Below are 21,195 nucleotides of genomic sequence, written 5' to 3' on the forward strand. Positions count from 1 at the left end.
TCCTTCATTTCAATTTGTAAATGGATTCATTCTAATCTCCCTGTTATCCTTGGAGCTTTTATTACATTAAGGTTTATTTCCTTAATGTTTGAAACCTGATTAGTTGCCTTATATTAACTTGGCATTTTGTTACAATATTGTCTGGATAAAGTGGGTGAAATCTGTTCATTCAGGTTTCTACAGCAAGTTTATTTTTCGAATTCCTCACTTTCCATTTCGTCGTCGTTTGGCGCTGCTGATTCAGTAGGATACTGGCTAATGCGAGCAAGTCCTTCGGTGCTCCTGCTCTTGACCCATCGTCTCATACCCCTTCCGGCTGGTGACCTACCCCTTCCAAGTTTATGTTCTGTATTTCCCTTAGGGCTTCACTCATCACCTCTGTCGGTTCCGATCTTGTGACATGCCCGTACCATTCAAGAATCCTCTTCTTCCATTTGCCACTGCTCCCTCCACCCCCTCCACCCTCAGCCTTTTCCGCAACCCCTTGTTTGATACTCTGTCTAGCAAGGCCACCTTCTCGTGACTATTTTAGTATTGTGACTATTATGAATCCAAAAATTTTGAAACAAGGTTTTGTAGGGCTTAGCTGCTTTTTCAGTGCCTCTACCATGTCCCAAATAGATGTAGATAACTTATTTTAGTCATGAAATCCTCATAATCTTCTCGCTGTAACAACATCCTATGGCCTAACAAATTCGTTCAAAATCGAGCAAGGTGTCAGGCAAGGATGCATCATTTCTTTCCACGTATAGGGTGAAATCAGTGAATGAAAGATTTTACTACCGCCAAGAGAACCAAAGTCATGAAAATTGAAAGAATTCTTACAAATTTTGAAATCGTGATAGATGGATTTTCTTTTGAAAAAGTGACAAAATTCACCATCTTGGAACAATTTTTACCAACAACACCGAGTAATTGACAGCCCTTACCAACATACAGTAAGACAGAAATATCACCCTAGGTACCAAGAAAAAACTTTTTAGCACATTGGTCTTTTCTATTGCATGGTTTGGTGTCAAATCTACTGGTAGACTGGCGTAGATAGGAAAATTCATTGAAGGGGCGAGAAATTTAGATTTTCCGACTAAAAAATAATAAGCATGTTTATTATAACCTATGTTTTAACATGGTATAACGATATCAGATCTGAAATAAAACAGGAGATGAAGTCTTGTCATTTTTTCAAAGTCAAATGTTATAAATGATACGAAAGGAAGATTTTTCTGGTCCTCTCCCCAAAAAGGCATTTTTTAAGTATCATTTATTGGCAGAGATGGCCAATCTGATTCAGAACAACGAAAGAGGTCGTCATATTCAGCTTTAAAATCTTCCATCTCAAAAGGTAATGCTTAGATAAAAATAGATAACCAATTTACAGCTTTACAGGATTTTAGCTTTACAGGGAGGTTTCTTGTCCTCTCTGACCCCTCTCTATCGATGACCCTGCTGATAAGATAATTGAAAATTTTCAAGCGTAGAAAGTCAAGCTCACTTTAACCTTTTTTGTAGCGAAATTCTTCGTGAGAAATCCCGGTAAGAGTTCACTCCGAATGTCAAAGACGTATTTTGCGCGGAACTTTTTCCCATTGCGCTTATTATTTTCTCGCTGGAGATTGGGCCTTGAAGAAAAGTTCCTAGAATCAGTTGGACAAAGACACTGGACCAACTTTCCCATTGCGCTTATTATTTTCTCGCTGGAGATTGGGCCTTGAAGAAAAGTTCCTAGAATCAGTTGGACAAAGACACTGGACCAACTTTCCCATTGCGCTTATTATTTTCTCGCTGGAGATTGGGCCTTGAAGAAAAGTTCCTAGAATCAGTTGGACAAAGACACTGGACCAACTTTCCCATTGCGCTTATTATTTTCTCGCTGGAGATTGGGCCTTGAAGAAAAGTTCCTAGAATCAGTTGGACAAAGACCAACGAGGAAGTGCTTAAAAAAATAATCTGTGGTAAGAGACTTTGCTTGTTGACATCCTTGATGAAAGGAAACTCACATTTGTTGGACACCATTTTTTTCACGTCAACTTATTAACTTTTTTTCACGTCAAGAGACTCGCTTCCTTTTCGATGCTGTATTTAGATGTGGGAAGTATATTTTTATCCCTTGTGTCTTAAGTTCTCGGCCAACAGGGCAATTTTGTTCTTGGATTTTACAAAATTTCGTTTATCCCAGTTTTATCACGATTTAATAGTTTCTTAATATTTTTGCTTCGAGTACTGAAGTTTCTTGATTTTTTCTGACTGTCCAGTACTCGTTTCTTATAGCCAGTTTCTAATAAAAAAATGAATGTAGTCACCTGTTAGCACCTGTAGACAAAAATAAACAGACCAAGTGAAGAAGTAATTTCCTAATTTTTAATTCAGAATACAACAAACATTTATAGACAAAACAAAAAAATATTTATTTGTATGCGAATTAATTTTCCAAGTAATTGAATTCGGAGATATGTTCAGTGGATTTCCAGGGCGGAGCAGAAGTAACTAAAGTCAAAATGATTTGCCAACGGATTGCTTTCAGATAGCTAAAAACTTGTTATTTCTCTTTGAAAAATTATTCATCATCATTATTAAATTTTTTAAGTTGATTTCAAAAATAGCTCTGACTTTAGAACTGATGAACACCAACAATTTACAATAACACAAAATGAATGGTTGCCATAAGCAGTCGTTCTAGTTTAAGGCAGACACCGTGTCTGGGCTAGCAGGGGCAATAGCCCCTCCACTTTTTTGCAATAGTAGGTTAGAAAAGCTTTGGAAAGTTTACTCTAACTATGTTCTTCTTGACTGGTAACCCTTTTTGTTCATTTTCTAGGTATTTTTCTTGATGTTTTATATATCCCCAAGCTAATTTTATCTATTTTTATAACTATTGATATCTTCTCTGAACCAGACTGTTTATAAAACTTCAGTGGAAATAAAGAAGTATTTTCTAAAAGAGGCGTTTGCCAGCGTTCTAGAGGACACGGCCTAAAAAATTTTCGGTCACGCCCTTTTCAGCCCTCCCACATTTAGACTAATGCGCGGTCCCTCGTTTGAGGCAACATCAACAGATTATTCTGATCTTAGATTATATCATTTGTTTTTCATGGAATATATCACATGAAAAATTAAGGGTTTAGTTGTGTTAGGATACTATAAACGTTTTGTCAAAACAAAAATAACAAAAGAAATGACATCTATACGCAGGGTAGTAGCCTGCAGGGTTCGTCGATGCGATTCTTTCTCAGTGGTAGTGGGTTGTAACACCTCCTTAAAAACCCTTTAAAAGGGGTTTTGAGCTACCCGGAGACATGCTGAAACCGAATCTAGAGAAAATCTTACTGGCAAATAAAAATGGCCACTCAATTTGTCCTCAAACGGGCCCCCCTGAAGATCGGTATGCAATGGGGCATAGTCAGGTATCGCGCAGCTATTGGACTAGCAGAAACTATAGCCCCCCTCCCTTTCTTTCGCAATAATTGGCTAGGAAAATTTTTTGGAAGATTAAATCTAACGTAACTTTGGATAAGCAAGTATTTTCTCAAAGAAGTGTTTTCCGGCGTTCTATAGAGCATGGCTTCAAAAATTTTTCGGACACACCCATTTCAGCCCCTCCACTTTTAGACTGGTGCGCGGTCCCTGGGCAAGGTTCCCACTATTTGCAAACAAAACAAAACAAAAAGCCTTTTCCAAATATTATGTTACGATTCATCAATTTGCCCTTGGCCTTGGCCTCTCCCCTACATCCGACGTTTTGATAACTTTCGATAGTCCTAGCTTTAAAATATGGGCACTTGTAACCATGCTAACAAACAGTGAACTGAATTCTAAGAGGTTTCCTTGTGGTTCTCGACTCGACATAATATAATTTAAGTTATATTAAACAAGGTTTACTTGTTAAGATTACAAGTATTATGTTATCAATAAAACACAATACAACTCATCAAAAACTTGAAAGGGAATCTTAGAGAAAATTTTACAGCCTGCATTTTCTGATAGAAAATTGCATGTCATATTCCGATGAGGTCATTATTGTGTTACGTACGCCCGAAAGAAGCCCGCCTGATGCCGAATATGCGGAAGCACTAACGACCTCGTTGGATTTGCGGCATTTAGGAGCTGGGAAGGAGCCATGGCTTTGTTTGTTGCCTACCGAATGGGAAAAAACTTCCTTGTTTCGTTCAAAGGATAATGGAACTTGATCGGGAAGCGAGAGGTAGTAGAGCAATGATATCACACAACTATGCGAATATACAGTAATTACGCATCGAATGAATCGGTATAGCAACCCTGTTCAGTAAAAATGGCAGCGATTAGTCTTTGGACCGTATGCATCTTGGTACACTTGGCTATCTTGCGATCGTGGGTTGGTGCTGTAACTGATTGTAAGTTTATTAGGCTGGTTTCGTTTTTCGTTAATTGTATTCGCCTATTGTCTTACTTGGTGGCGATTTTAAGCATTTGAAACTATCTGGTTCCTGGCCAACTCGACTAAATCGAATGATTAACATCAACTAACGAAATCGAAGTTTATAAAGCCGTGTGTCAATATTACAATGATCTTGATGGGGGATAAGATAAGGTAGAACGCACAACAACCAAAGTGGTTAGATCACACGGAAGCATATTGTTGTCCCTAAATGACCCTTTCCACTGTCCAGAACTTCTAGAACGACTGAAAATCAATTTCTTTGTTTTTGATTACATTCTTTTATGTGCGAAGGATCTCTGAGTCCATTTCTCATAAAGTTGTGGAACTATCGGCCTAATCATCTCTTTCGTTTAAACGATTTAGAAAATAAATATTCTGTCTCCTGCTTTTGTAGGCTCAATTGTCAAATTAAAAAACAACAAATAGAAGTTGCTAGAACACAAAACTCAGATCGTTTCCACAGCAAAATTAATCAGAACAAACTTGATTGATGAAATTTAATATGCATATGATGTGCCGAAAAACACATAAAGAGCTCTATCAATTTGGCTGTTGATAGATGAGGTCACTATTTCAAAAGTGGCATCAAGTAATGTCAAGGTTCACCACCACTTTCCTGGACAGAGAGGAAGTTGTTAGGTAGAGGGAAAGTGAATAAGACAAAAAGAAGTCAATATTAATTGCTCATATGTTAAAGGTGAAGCTGAAGTTCTTGATCCTCCAAATTAAGCATATTCCTGGCAATGTAGGAAAACAATTTTTTGATTAATAAGATCATAAACAAAGCTCTTACAGCACGAACACATTTTTTCTGTCATTACTGTATTAGAGTTAAGTGTCATTTTGATAAAGATTTCTCTGAAATGAAAGCAAACATTTTTCTATAAAAGTGATAATAAAACTATGTAAGACAGCCTGCCTTCATCAAAACTATCCATACAATAATCATTTTAAAGCATGCTTGTATACTGTAGCTGGTATGTGTGCTGTGAAAGAAGCCATAAACACTAGCTAGGTTTGATTGATCGAATGGCTAGAGATTACAAAAGTGGACAATAAAGGAGTACAGGAAAGGGGAATACATCCCACTGAATTCTTGGCAGGATTGATTTTGTATTTCATCAACATTTGATGAGATAATAATGTTTGAAGGCTGATGTTTTGGCAAAATATCCCTTGTGATGTGATTCTATGATTTTGAAACTGCCTTTACAACCATAATTAATGAGTCATGGCCCTTTTCTTGTTTGTAAAATGGTGTTCACTGTTGGCAAGGACTGCAGAGCATGTAACAGATTGAAAGGGCTAAAACGTTAGGGGGCTGTATGGTTTTAAGTACATTTTGCAATTTATTTGGGTGGGATTAAACCTCCCATTTGTTAAAGTAAAAAGGCCTGACCTAGAATTATCTGTTTTGCCCAACTGACTGTTGATCTATGCTAAGAGAAAATGTGAGCCAGTAACAACCCAAGCAGGATTCAAACCTGTGACAAGCGACACTGTTTTTTGTGGTTCTGTCAATGTTGGCTTTTGGTGACAGTCAAATGTCAGAGGGAAGCTGCCTGTCAATTTCCACCTATAATTCATGACATGGTAACCCAATGGTCACCAAATCTAGTATTAATATTAGGTTCAGAATGCATTATTAACACACATAGAGAGTCTGTAGTTTATATATCTATGTAATGTGAGTAGTTTCACCTGCATAATTTTTTTAAAGATTTAGATGATGTTGTCTTTAGAGTAATCACTGTCAATTTATTTGCTGTTTATAAGCCCAGTTAATAATCAATACATGTAGTTAAATTGCTGTATAAAGCCTTTTGAAGGAGACTATTACATTATTGAATCAGTACTGAATAATTTTTTGTCATCTTTTAATTTACTTAGTGCATTGTTTCTAGTTTGCAGCCAGCCCCTGGGAATGAAGACAAGAATAATTGCAAATGATCAAATAACGCAGTCATCCTATGTCCGTAACTATGAACCACGCAGAGGCTATCATGCTCGCCTTGACCACACAGAGTGCTGGTGTGCTGATCAAAGTCAACCAAATGGACAGTGGGTGAAAGTGGATTTGAAGCATACTTTTAGCATAACAGGTATCACCATCCAAGGAGACCCTACAAATGGTGGAAATAATTACATAAAGCAGTTCAAACTGAGGTACACTGTTGATCTGACAAGCTATGCTTATGTAACAAAAACAGGAAATCATGAGGATATGGTAAGTATAGTGAAATTAAACTGTTGTTTGAATTCCTCTTCCCATGTGACTATTCTATTTCTGTGTTTTTAAAAGTTTGTTATTTACAGAAAGAATCATCTTGAAAATTAGTTTATCTGATATTTGCTTACCATTTGATATATTAGTAAGCTGTAGACATCTTCATTTCCATGTAAAATATCTCAGTTTTGGTATCTCTGGCTCACTAACCAGGTGTTCAAAATGAGTGGAACCAGTGTAGCTTATCATTAAATTTCCAAGTAGAGAGCTTGCTGGTTTTTATGCCAAATTTCTGTCCATCCTAGCATATTGTGATGGCCAATTGAGTTCAGTATTTTATAGCTTATTCATTCAGTAACTACATAGTAGTCCTCATTATAAATAGTAAAATGTTATCTCTGATAAATCGATTTTTATAGGAGACAAACTCCAAATCAAGTTCTCCAATAATGTTTGCTTTGCTTTTGTTACTTCTGGCTTAACAACTCTTACTTTATCACATGTTGCATAACATTGTTCTCTTATAGCTATTTGCAGGAGCTTCCGGTCCCAACCAGAAAAATGATGTGATGTTTTTAAATCGACCTTTTTCTGCACGATATCTTGAATTTAGACCTACAGACTCAAATGGTGCTTATTTGTGTGTAAGATTTGAACTTTATGGATGCCTCTATGGTATGTATTTGGTAGTCAATTGAGCTACCTGATTGTCCATTACTTCATTTTTAAACATACTAAACACCCTAAAGGGAAAGCTGTAGTTTTTAAATATTAACTTTCACTATTTGTCTTCTCCAATATTAGTAATTGAACCCACCATGGCAGTTGCTTGAGCAGGGTAGCTATTCCCTCCCGGCCCTATGTCATTGATTCCGGATATTTAAAACCTGCTTTTGTATCATAGGAAAAAGGTGACCATGGCTTTTTGATAGACGACAAGAAAGATCAATGTTATTTGTTTCTACTGATATTTCTATTAACTTGCAAGAACAAGAAGGTGCCCAAAAGGTATCCTGATTTCCGAATTCCTGGTACTTTGTTAGCCTGATTCCCGATACCTGATACCCAATGAGGATTTACCAAGCAAAGTGAGACTCATGCTATGTCAAGCCCATATATACCCCTAATTCAGCAAAGGGAAAAGAAATGCTATGAAACAACACGCCTTGAAGAAAACTTATTCTAAACAAAAAATATTTGATTTCCGTTCTTTCAGCCAATTTACATTGCGCATGCGCAGTTTATTCAAACAATTTTGGATTGATAAACTTTCAGACAGTAAATTTCGTACAAATTGATTTTCGGAAAAATCTTTGTCCGAAAGTTGGTCACGCCGAAATTTTTTGTACTGAATACGCAATTATCTTTCTTTTTTGGAAGAATTCTCTAGTTGATTTGAGTCTTGGCCCTCTATTTTACAGTCTGTGGACAGGGCCTTGGCATCGAGCATGGCAGTGCGCTTCCTTCAGGCTTTGCAATGACGTCATCTTCCCACTCCTCTGGACAAGGAGCGGTATCAGGTCGTTTAAACAATCCATCTGCCGCTTGGTGTGCCTCGGGAACCACTAGCCAGTTTCTGCAAATTGATTTTGAGAAAATCGTTACCGTCAGTGGAATTGCAATTCAAGGTAACCCAAGCTCTGCATCTTGGGTCAAAGATTTTTATGTTGACTATGGTACAACACTCAGCTCTCTTGTCACCTATCAAGAAAATACTGGGAATAAGGTGAGTTAAAACATGATTTATTTTCGGAGCCCTTTCTATTATGGCTTCGATTTGCTTTTGTTAGCACTGAGGAAATATTAACTTAACTAGTACTCCTAGCAGCACTTGAAACATGCTTGAGCATTCGTAGAAACATAGTGTGGAAATTGAATGCAATTGTACATTTACTCAACGTCGAGGATTAGGAATTAGTTGTTAGCATCATTGCCCTTTATCTTCATTAGCCCCGAAAGATAGTGTTGGTCAGAACTGAATGCGATCATGTCTTCATACTTTCTACCAACTCTTTTTTAGCTTTTCATTGGAAACTCTGATCAGAACACGATTGTTGTGAACTGGTTCCGTGTGCGGCTGCAAACGAGATACGTGAAAATAAAACCAAACACGTACAATTCAGGTATCTGTATGCGAATTGAGATTCTTGGCTGCAACTCAGGTAACAACTCGTCTTTAAATTTCTATGTTTTATTCTTGCTGTGTATAGAATATTGTTTATGTATCTAAGGTGAAATAGTGTCTTTTTCAGGAAATGCTGACAAGTATTTTTATAATTTTATCCAAGATAATAATTTTCATGGACTAACATAAGTGATATACATTTTGGCTAGAAATAAAAAAACTGTTTGGACGGTTATAAATGCTCAAAGTTATGGTTTTTTCTTAGCAATTTTTATGATGACCTTCAAATCGATAGTTTCTTTTTCTATTTTTGGTTTTAGTTCATGTAGTTACTTTTTGGCGCGTTCTCATTTTATCTACTTCAGTTTTACTAAATTAATTACTTAAAGGCATTGAGTCATGAAAAAGTGGATTGGGTATACCTAAGTGCCAAAATCCGCTGAGCCATGATTTTCATGACTGCAATGCTATTGGTTGACCTGGAACTGGTCACATGAACTCACCTCGTACTGATTGACAAAGCAATTTTTCATCAATAGCAAGTTGTCAACAACGGATGCAAATATCACATGAAACAGCAGCGATCACGCCGAAACCAAATGACTCCCTATAGAGAAGTCCTATCTACCATGACTCAATGCCTTTAAGTCCCCATTACACGAAAGAATATTATACAAGAATAATACTATTTTATGCACAAGAATTTATTCTTTAAATATTCTTCCTTGTATTCTAATGAAGAATTTTCCAAAGAATAATCCGTTTGCGTCATCGTCCTATTGTTTGAATATTCTTGTCAATATTATTTATGATATGCATTTATGTTCAACCAATAAAACGCAATATTTTATCTCAATATATGAGAATTTGAAGATTATAGGCAGGGCATTCCTCTCAACCATCGACCACATAGCCTAACCTTTGCTCTCTCGGCTGATTATGGAACTATATGGTATAACGAAAATTTAAGCCCTCACAACATTTTCAAAGTTTCATCGAAGTCACGTTACCGATGACGTCAAAAAAGTTCTGTTTCCTAGACTAAAAACCATTGTAACTTCCTAAGTATACGTCTGACTTCAATATAATCGCTAGATTCGGGCCCGCCTGAAGAAGAGCTTTCCAATGATATATACAAATCACTTTTTTTAACGATGTCAGTAATTTTCAATTATGACGTCATCATTTTCAAATTGGCCGTCGACCAGCGAGCTGACTCTGATTTTGCTAGGCAAAATTTGGCATTATCGCAATTTGACATCATGCATGATTTTGCTTGACACTTTCTTATAACGGAGAATAAGCTACTCCTTCACCATCCACAGTTTTTCATTATTATTCTTTTAATTTTATTAATTAAACCTAAAATAATTGTTTCCTGAAGCCGTCGGTACGAAACCGAGCTTTGCACAAAGGCCAAGGCTTATAATTTTGGCATTGCCATGAGGCAGGAGGAAACAGTTATTATATGGTTTATTACTTTAAAGCCTTTGTTTAATACCCCTGACAGGGCTAAATAACTTGCCAATCACTCATAAGGTGCCTGTCTATCCAGTATGCAAGGAATATACCTTGATTCTTTCTTAGATATGATCTTGACATATTTCATGTTTTTGTTCATGCGGATGAAATGGGGAAGCCAAAGATAAACCAAATTATGTGAACGAATGCTGACTTGTATAGCCAAGTCAAGGTGCTGATGGGTTGCTTCATCAACTCATGGGCTCGCCAACGTCTTTTCCAAAAAACACACACAGTCAATGCCCATAAGCAATGGCAGATTGATGCAAAAAACTGTTGATTCTTGAAAATCGTCAAAAAACTGAAAAAAAATTCTTGAAATCGCTAAGCTGGAGGATTTGTCTGCTTTGTTGAGCATGATAGCAGCTGTGCAGAAAAGCAACACTAAGCTACTTTTGCAAGCAGTGCGAAATATGATTCTGCTTACATTTGCATTGAATCACATAAACTATGCCCGCTACTGTACATCATCAATTCACAAGTACAGCATTCCAGGTGGGACGAAGCTCCTTCATTGTGCCTTAAATTTTTTCTTATCAAACATTTTTTAACCGTGTGGTGCATCTGAAAATTTTCTGTTGCTCCTGCAAAATCGACTTTAACTGGTGAAGAATTAGATCAAAAAAGTTCTACCGACCTCCTTGCAGCGTCGATCATAGGAGAAGAGAATATGCATTGCTTCACAAATGATCACCTGATTAATGGCAGCGTTTTCTTCGCGCCGATCAAGAAAAACAAAGCTGAAGACAGATCTGGAAAAGGTCAAGGGGAGACCTGCAGCATATACTGTGGTCAAAGAACACAAACACAGGCCTTTAACTTTTTGAAGTTTTAAAATTTTGAAGGCAGGAAGTCTGCAAGAGGCATTTATTCATCCCATGACAACCGTTCCTCTTTCAATTACTATCGCTACAGCTGGTTTAACTTTGCGTCAGTCAGAAAAGTAACTTTGCAACGACTCTTGCTCGAAGAGTGGCAATGGGTCAAAGACATGCCTCCGAAGTCTGCCGTTTGGATAGTAGACGGAGTGGCAGCAGTTCGCTCCATCAAACCGATGCCAACGTACCAAGCGCGGATGCACAGCCTTATCAAATTTGTTGCTCCTGAAGCTGGGTATAAGTTGGTGAACCTGGGCCAAGGGGTCATTTAGAAGTTTATTCCCAAAACATGTTGCAAGGATTTAAATGCCACGATCTCCTGTATCGAAACTAGAAGCAAATTGATTTTATAAGACTGATTTCTGAAGGAAGACATACTGGGCTTTTGCTTTTCTCCATGTAAAACGCAAATGGTTCCCATTTCGGAAGAGATGTTTGCTTTAATCTACAGGCTTCACATGCTTTATCTGGGTGTAATTTTAAATCCTATTTCCGCAATGTAGGAAAGTTAAGGTTGCTGAAGACAGTCATCAAGAGCCCGCGATACCTTTAACTGCTTGACGGCCTTGGAGAAGAAAAAGTGGTTAGTGATAGCGATATAGAAGATTTTCAGAAGTTTGTTCAAATAGTAATGTATTCTGGCAAGGTCAAGAGAAGCTATGTGGAAACAAGACTAAAATTGTAAAACAAAATGAAAGTAACATTTAACTCCCTTTTGATTTACATTCCTAGAAGATAGCCTACTGCTGGTTGCGTTGCGTAGAACCATCCGTCAAGACTTTCCTTCGAAAGTTGTGGCTGGAAGGGTCTTCTGAAGAGTCTTCCTTGAAATCTTTTTGCTTCACGTGCCCCCTTCTTTTAAGTCAAGACGGAAAAGCAAGAGCCGATTTTCAGAAAGCGTTGGGGCAGAATTCGAAAGTGGCAGTGAAAATCTCCTGCGCCAAAGAAATGCAAGAGATGTACAGAGGTACCGAGATAGGCCCGTAGTGTCGACGAAATCAACGCTAGTAACGAATACAAGGAAACAGCAGACCAGGTAGACTCTGACCTAAGTAGCACTGAACTTTCTGATGAACTAGAGAGTGAACGGGAAGTTTATGACTTCACTTCGTCGGAGGATTCTGGCGGTAAATGGATTTGAGGCGAATATATACCGTAAATCCTCGAATTAGCCCCCTGGGGGCTTATTTATTTCTTATACTTCCGGATGGGGGCTTATTCGAGAGGGGGAGCTTATACGAGGGGGGTTATAAAGTTATTGTAGACATTAAGAAGACATTAGTAAAAGACGTCGTTCATTTTAATAGGAATTTCTTCATGAGCATTTAATTAATTAATACCAAACGTATGAATTTGTTGTGGTAATTCAATAAAACGCCGTGGGCAACCTCAGATAGCAAAAATCATCAAATTGAGGGGTTCTAGTTGAAAATTTATGGTAGCAGTGGGGTGCTTATTCGAGGGGTGGGGGGGGGGTTATTGAAAATTTGTAGTTCTAGGGTGGGGGCTTATTCGAGGGTGGGGCTTTTTCGAGGGGGGGGGCAATTCGAGGATTTACGGTATGTACCTTGAAACATTAAATTGAGTGATGCACAATAATTACCTGACAAAACATTGCCACAAAACGATCCAGAAATTGCCACGAAACGATCGACGGCCATTTTGAAAGTCACGACGTCATCATTGAAAATTGCTGACATCGTTAAAATACTGATGTGTATATATCATTGGAAAGCTTTCCTTCAGGCGAGCCCGAATCTAGCGGTTATATTGTTGTCAGACGTTACCTAAGAAGTTACGATGGTTTTGAGTCTAGGAAACATAACCTTTTTGTCGTCATCGGTAACGTGACTTTGATGAATTTTTGAAAATGTTTTAAAGGCTTAAATTATTCGTTATACCATATTGTTCCATAATCAGCCGAGAAAACAAAGTTTAGGTAATGCGGTTGATGGTTGAGAGGAATGCCCTGCCTATTAGTGAATCAGATCTAATAAAGATGTTGATAGGGCATCACCATCAAACCCCTTACAAACCCTTCGCATTTTCTGTGGGACACCAAATACTAATGATACTAACATTATCCATTTACTTAATCTTCAGATTCTGTGTATGAATTCGGTGCTGAAAACAGAGCTTTGCCAGACAACAGATTCTCCGCTTATGCAACTACAGATTTTCTTAAAAGTGGAAGATACAAAGCGAAGGATGGTCGCTTGAACAATGACAGACCATGGGGATGCAGCAAAAATGAAAGATCTTTTCTTTGGTTCAAAGTTGATTTAGGCCGAGTTATGCTGGTAACTGCAATTGCTACACAGGGTGATAGAACGTACGGCCCAAACTATTTCCCTGACTTCAAATTGCAGTATACTCGGGGTTCAAATAATATCACGATCAAAGAAGAATCTAGCTCAAATGAGAAAGTAAGCTTCCTATCTGCTTTCGTGATATTTGTGTTACGAAACAAACAACGTAATGATTTCTTGGTATGACTAGTAGATTATCATCATGACATCCTCAGTAATAATGCGATTTTATTCGTTCTTATATCTCCTTTGCATTCGCTTTTATAATCATCATAACTACTCATTTTTAAGGTTTTCATTGGAAACACGAACAATGCTGGTGTCAAGTTCAACCTGTTTGACAAGCCAGTATCAGCAAGATATATCCAATTCATTAAAAACAGCAATGTATTATGGGATAATACGTTGACTCTTGAGGTTTACGGCCGACCTCCAAGTGAGTATTCAATCTTTAGCATTCTACGCACAGTTATTTATGCTGAATATGAGTGTTGATTTGTGCATAAAAGTTATTTGAAAATGCAACAGAACATGTTCAGCTTGGGCTACAGTTGAGTTTTGGCGCATTGTTGGGATAAACAAAACAGATGCATAATACAACTGCGTCGTTGGTTTTCGTGATCTCCTTTGTGTTGTAAGCAGCTAAATCCAATAACATTAAGAGGGTAGTTTCAAGCAACATCAAGATGGCAGCGTTTTCAATTTTGTTATAGGCTAGAAATACACAAATCCAACTTACAACTTGTTTTGAAAAAAATCTTTGTACATAATTTGTGACTTTAGATTTGAATTAAGGATTACAATTTTATTCAAGAAAGTTTAGAAAGTTCTAAACATAAAATGTTTTAGAAGAGAGTTTTATAATAGGACGTTTCCATGACGCTAGCACTAGTGATATTCAATTATTTTAGAATGACATTCAGTCAAACTTTACAAGAGATTTGACGGTGATAAGCAACTGACTGAGTGAAAATTTTCATCCGGAACGTTTTCAACGGTCAAATCTCTCAAAATTTCCCAAACTTTAAATCGGCGTCAACTCGATAATATTCAAGTTTCAGCATTTTCCGAATAGATTAATCAATTTCTTGTTTTAAGCTAAATTGAGGATGATTTTGTCTGTAATGTTGTATAAGAACTAATACAGATGGGACTGCACCAATGGAATTAGAAGGGACTAACAGCCACCCATTGGCTCAATTTCTTCTATATATTTAATTTAATACTTGCTTGATCATCGCATTGCGCGTGAAACTCGAAATGGCAACTTAAGCCTAATTTCATCAGAGAAATTTTTGACTGCGCGCTCGAAGCGTTCAATCCCTAGATTTCATTGGCTGAGCTCTTGCGTGAGCGCCTTGGAGTAGGAGCGAGACCTACTCTCAAACGCGCGCGAGCGAACATGAAACTGATCGCAGCGAGCGTGATCATTTCCAATGTACGCATGCATAGGTTTGAGCGCTTCGAACGCGCGCTCAAAAATGTCTCTGACGAGATTAGGCTCTAGAACCGCCCTGTTCTACAAACAAAGGCGTCTTTGTGTAAACATTTTCTTTTGATGCACCCATTAAATCTCTTTAAAGACCCACTGTCAACCAACAAAGAAGCCTCTAAAATTTACAGGGTCTTCTCTTGTTTATAAACATCGCGCCTGCTCAATTTCACGAATTTCTTAGTCAGAAAATATAATTTGCGCAGTTACACAAGGAAGGTAAACACAGGAAACGAAGCTGCTGATGTCGGTTAGGGCGCCGTTTTGTAAAATGCATGCCAACGAATAGAAAGTTGCTAATTCCGCCACATCAGATTCGACTGAGAGGGACAAAATATTGAAAACAATTTGCATGATGAAAGCTATGGGGATATGTGGAACTGTTTTTTGTTATTGGACATTTCATATGCAAATTGCATGGAATTTGAAATAAATTTGAGAATGACAGCACTAAGAATCACGCAACTACGCATTCTTTATTTTCTGACACAGAAAATCAAGAAATTGGGCAGGCGCAATGTTGAGAAACAAGAGAAGACCCTGTAAAATATAGAGGCTTTTGTTGGTTGACATTGGGTTTTTAAATGTCTTTTAATGTTAAAATCATCATTTTCTAATTCCGAGTTCCCAGCAACAAAATCGTTAGATAAACAAATTGTATTCATTTGGTTCATGAATCAAAAAACAGATGTACTGCGTCAATAGTTTGGAGAGGTACATCAGTCACGCGCTTACAAATGAAATTGCAGTTTGAACTAAAAATGAGGTGTCAAAGTAAAATGTCTGGTTATCTTTGCCTTTAATTTGGTTATCTTTGGTATATCTATGTGAATTATTTTAAGTAATACTGTATTATCTTTGTCATATTCCTCTTTTTTCTTTCCCATCTTAATCTTTTTATCTCAATTAAATGTATTCTTCCTGTTTTTAAGGTATGTAATGTGATGTAATTTAAATGTATTGTATATATGCATATTTAAAAACAGTATCAACAAGGTGGCAAAATTTGATGAAAGGTGGCAAAAATAGTGGTGCTGGGCCTGTATTCTCATTTTTAAAAAACAAACTTGACTTTAATATTTGACATTTTGCAATGAAATAAATCTTCTTTATGGATCGATCGACTTAAATTTCGCCATTAATCAAGTAATTTTTATTTGGAGGGACTTGATTCAAGCGAGAATTTCTGCAATTATTTAGTTCTACTGCTTATTAACTTTACTGTTTTTGCAGCGGTGAAGACTTCCTTAAGTCATTGCCCTTTTAAACCTCGAAAAAAATTGACGTTTGCAATACCTGCCATAGGATATTTGAATTTGGCCACTGATTCATTGAAAATCAATTTTTGTTGCAGTTTGCAGTTCCAGTTTTGGCATGGAAGCTGGGGAGCCAAACACGAATAACCCGACCGTGAGTGCTTCAAGTGGAATAGTACCTGATAAGCGAAGCAAACTAAACAATCCTAACTCATGGTGTGCAACGACATCTGATACGAACCAGTTCTTTCAATATGATTTTGGCATGGCAAAGGTGATCAGTGGATTTGCAATGCAAGGAGATCCATTACTGGAAAAATGGATTGAAACTTTCAAAGTTCAATATGGGAATGACGTGTTATCCCTGTCGACCTACCAGGAAGGGGGGAGTGATAAGGTATCATTTTAAACGCAATTTATATATCCTAACATTTTCCGGCAAATTATTCCAATTTTATATGAAGAAGTTTTTTGACGGTATGTGAATACCTTCATTCTGTTTCGTTTTCCAGACTTTCACTGGTTGCAAATCACGTGAGGGGATTGTTTATCATTGGTTCTCATCCAGTTTAAAAATACGGTATCTAAGAATAGTTCCGTTGACCTGGAAAACTGCGATTTGTTTGCGGATGAATGCCTATGGTTGCCCAGATTCAGGTATTGTAACATAACCAAAGATTTATTGGTTTCGTCTGTTGTGCTCATTTGTAGGTTGTCTGTTGTGGCTCAGATGACATGTTCAATTTCGATCTTTGTCTTTGACAAGAGCACACGGCAAATTTCTGTCTTTGGAATGCAAAAGAACCAAACTCTTCTTCTTTCAGGACAAAAATCTGCCGTGTGCGCTGGACTTAAGATGATTTAATTCAACTAATGACCAAAGCTGTGATAAACGGGTTGCCTCATTGATGACGTCACAAAGTTTCACACGTATAAGAGTTCCACAGTGATGACGTCGCACAATTATTTTTTAAATTGTTTGAGTCTGAACCATGGAACAAGGAAAATCATAATTGAATACTTATACGAATATATGTATTATAGAAAACAAATTTTGGCGATCCTATATTTTTGTAAAGACTTATTCCCCAAAATCTAAGTAAAGACAAGGAGTTAAGTGTAGGGTTAGGGTGCTTGCCTTCCTGAAAATTCTCATTGCCCTATGCTAAGATGGGATGCGGTAATTCTTTAAATCATCGTGTCTGCTCTGAATGTCTGTCTTGTCAATGTTTGAAAAATGCATGAGGCGATTGAAATCGGATATTTCAAAAAAGGAGACAACGCTTGCAAATGAAAATAATGTTCCGGAGTGATAACGCCGCAAAAATATTACTATTACTGTATCATTACCTTTTTTCAGAATTGCTCATTTTGTCCATAGAGCTCAAGAAGGCATTATGAAATACCTCTAATTGTGCAAAACCAGTTTAATTGACATACATAAGCACAGGCTACTGCCAATCAAATCACTGTGAACCCTTCTTGTTTGTTCTAAATTATATAAACCAGACCGAGGCTACATTCACATTGCTCCGTATCCGTTTCGCTTCGTTTTTGTTGATTAAAACGCTGTCCGTTCACACTGATACTTTTTCAAATGAATACACTTTGAAAACGGTTAGTGTTCACACAGCTCCAACAACGCTCTTGGTAGCCTCATTTTCGAGCAGATGCTTCCACGAATACACATCGAAGTAATGCCTGAATAGATGAAATTAAATCGTGAAAGAGATTTCTATACAGCCATTCGTCCATTTTGAATTTTCTTTTTAGAAATGTTTGACATTTGGTGTGCCAGAAAGCACATATGTTGTTTCCGTTGTAAACGTATTCAAATGTCTCCGAGTGTATTCAATACGTGCTCTGTATTCAAAAATTTCCGTATTCATTTTCGTTTAAAAATGACTCCATTTTCGAAGTGGAGCACAAGAAAAAAACAGACTAATTTTCATTTAAAACGGACCAATGTGAACGGGCCCCAAGAAAGCAGTAGTCCTTAATTTTACAGTTCTTTTACTCGCCATATCTAATTTGCAACATATCAACTAGTTTTACACTGTTAGAGCTGTTTCTTGTTTTGCCTAAAGGCTACTTTTTCAAAATTCAAAAATTTTGGAAAGAGATTTTTGATTAAATCATAATAACACAGATTTGTGACGCATTTATTTGCTTTTCATGTCAACGCAACTTTTTGTAATTAATATGGGGCCGTTTCATAAATATGGTCTAAATTAAGAAATGCTCGAATCATATTTTTGTGACGTATTACCCGGCAGAAGTACTTTGCTAATTAAGAATGCTGTATGTGAACTCAAGCTATTCAAGCATCTCAGTATTTTGTTGAGCAAGGAATGCAAAGGACAGGACATTTTTTTAAGTGCCTGACCATGTTTTTTCTTTTGATATTATCAGTATTTTCATTGCATTGTTAGAATTTCGAACAAAAGTGTGGTACGTGCAACTTCATTATATATAAATGTAAATACAAATAGAGTACATGAGAATATATACACAAAAGAGGAGGCTCTTTCCACATCCACACGGCTACATAAAACATGATTATGCTCGAGAACAACCATTTTTGATCAAACTTTGCAAGACAAAATTAAACGAGTCAAAGTTTCATATTTTGCTCACCAATACTTAACTACCAATCTTGGAAATTTGTGAGTATAAAATTTGCCAGTTAATGAAATATCCGTATGGCTTTTTTTACTGCCGAGGTCAGCAGTCCCTGGAGCTCGGGCCTAAAATTGAGAGTTAAGGCCTAAGTTCAACAGATCGGTAGAAAGTGCATACTGTATGGTCTAAGTTTGTTTTAACTAGTATTGTTTATTATATCGATCATTAGCGTTTTTGTAAAACAAGTGAAAGTCATTTTATTGTTGAGCCAATTCATTTATCTCGGATAAACACTTTGCCTCATTTCTTTTTTTCTTCACAGAATGCCGGGATCGTGTTGGAATTCAATCTTCAAGCTCAATTTCCGATGCCTCGATGACATCGTCAACATCTGCTAATGGAAATGGAGCCCACAAAGGGAGGTTTAACGTAGAATCTGTTTGGGAAGCTTGCCAGTTCGGTTCATGTTCCCCGAAAGAATCAACTGGAGCCAAACCATGGATTCAAGCATGTTTACCAAGTGTACAGTCAATCAGTTCGATTGTGATTCAGGGTCAGGGCAATGTTGATAACTTGGCAAAAGTGACAGAATTTTCATTAAGATATTCTACCATCACTTCTGGTACATTTTTCGAATACAAGCACAGCAATTTGTTACAGGTGAGTTTAATTCGTAAACTTCATTTTTATTTCTTTTTTACATTAAATTACTAAATCCTAACATTTTCTCAACATGTCTTATATAGAAATTCATCTTATTCTCTCTAATAGATAAGCCAAGCAATAACGTTAAATTTTTTGTTATTTTAATGTTGTGACTTTATGATTGAACTTCCTTTCAGTATCGATGGAATGAAATAAGATAATTTACTCACTAACTGTGATTTTGCTATTTATTCTTAGAAATTCGCAGGTGCCGATGGTCGTTACTCGTCATCACAGATAGATCTACCACATACAATAATAGCCCGTTGTATTCGCTTGCAAGTCGAAACTCAATCTCCCACTAATCAGAATGTTGGACTGCGTTGGGAAATGCTTGGCTGTGCCTCAGGTTTGTAAACTGAAGAAAATATCCTAGCTTAAATTGAAATCTCTTACGAATATATTTAAAACTGTTACTAATAACGAGTTCAAAAGATTTGCACTTTATGAGTTTTCGCTACATATAAAGAGCTATGTCAAGATTTTAATAGTAGCATTTTAAAAGGTGTGGAACCTGAGGGTGGGAGAATTCGATACTTCTTGGAAATGTATCTCAATTGACCTAGTTAGAAGAAATTGAAAGCTGTTGAAGCAGATGACTCGGAAAATTAACCAGGTTTCCTCCTTATCAAAACATCTTATTTTCCTTATTCATCAACTCTGTAACATGACAACCCTTCTGAATCATAAAAATTGCAAAAACAATCTTGATTAAAGATTTCACACATTTAACTCTTGTTCAGACTGTTAGGCTACAGCGGAACCTTCTTGTGCCTAATAACAACACGAACTATTAAAAGAGCACGATCAATAGGCTTCATGTACCTTTGTCGATACTTTTTTTAAGAAATAATGTTTTTAAGAAATATGTAATTGATGCAGTTTTGTATCGGGTATATATTTGGATTATCTTGCGGGGTTTGGGGATGCTCAGAAATGCTGCTTAGATCTATTTAAAAATTCTCATATCAGAAGAACTTTCTTGTTTGTATAATTTTGATGCAGGCTTATACTGGACTCGCCCAGGAAAGCTTTTCAGTACCACGTTGTTGAAATCATTGGAAACACTTTTTTCCATAAAGATTGTGAATAGCTGGGTATGCCACCCAGGTATGAGCGTGCAGTGACATTTTAACTTTGTTCATCAAATAATATCAGATTTAATTTATGTAAAGGTTGCATGCTTCAAGGAACGTTGTTCTGTTTTAGTTGGCCAAGTGTCTTCGATCTCCATTGTACCGTCAAGCCCGTCGCTTGCAAGAGATGGCGAAGTAACATTGACATGCACGGTAGCAGCGCAGCCTGGCGTTGAAGCAGCTTGGAAAAACGGAAGCAACACTTTGACATCCACTGGCATTTATCAAGTTGGAAACGATGCCGTAACAAATGAAAATATAAAAGGAGAAACGACCAAAACTTTGAAGATCACTGCCACACGAAGCAATGTTATTAACTCATTTTCAACTTGCACTGTCACCGATTTTGCGCAGGGGCTTGTTCAATGTAAACACACATTTGTATGTTCAGCAATGTATCCTGGGATATCGAGCACTTCGAAGAGTGGCACAGTGGAAGTTACTGTAACCGGACTCTTGGGTAGGTAGGGCCTAAATATCAGAACAATCGTTCAAATTCCTCTTTGAAGT

The 21,195-nt window shown here is 37.1% G+C and overlaps 1 protein-coding gene across 1 annotated transcript in view; it reads left to right on the forward strand.

The window, feature by feature from the left end:
- The first annotated feature begins 4,139 nt into the window (after positions 1 to 4,139).
- Positions 4,140 to 21,195, forward strand: part of LOC135694899 (receptor-type tyrosine-protein phosphatase S) — a 42,509-nt gene continuing 25,453 nt past the window's right edge. Inside the window, exons 1-12 of the mRNA XM_089109747.1 lie at positions 4,140 to 4,367; positions 6,319 to 6,641; positions 7,169 to 7,316; positions 8,063 to 8,367; positions 8,662 to 8,803; positions 13,269 to 13,591; positions 13,766 to 13,910; positions 16,321 to 16,619; positions 16,735 to 16,879; positions 19,167 to 19,504; positions 19,748 to 19,898; positions 20,759 to 21,145. Coding sequence (XP_088965873.1) covers positions 4,286 to 4,367; positions 6,319 to 6,641; positions 7,169 to 7,316; positions 8,063 to 8,367; positions 8,662 to 8,803; positions 13,269 to 13,591; positions 13,766 to 13,910; positions 16,321 to 16,619; positions 16,735 to 16,879; positions 19,167 to 19,504; positions 19,748 to 19,898; positions 20,759 to 21,145 — 2,788 coding nt within the window. The 5' untranslated portion in view covers positions 4,140 to 4,285. The remainder of the gene's footprint in view (positions 4,368 to 6,318; positions 6,642 to 7,168; positions 7,317 to 8,062; positions 8,368 to 8,661; positions 8,804 to 13,268; positions 13,592 to 13,765; positions 13,911 to 16,320; positions 16,620 to 16,734; positions 16,880 to 19,166; positions 19,505 to 19,747; positions 19,899 to 20,758; positions 21,146 to 21,195) is intronic.

Source organism: Rhopilema esculentum, chromosome 8 (assembly GCF_057945365.1).
Source record: "Rhopilema esculentum isolate cy_ngs chromosome 8, ASM5794536v1, whole genome shotgun sequence".
Classification (NCBI taxonomy): Eukaryota; Metazoa; Cnidaria; class Scyphozoa; order Rhizostomeae; family Rhizostomatidae; genus Rhopilema; species Rhopilema esculentum.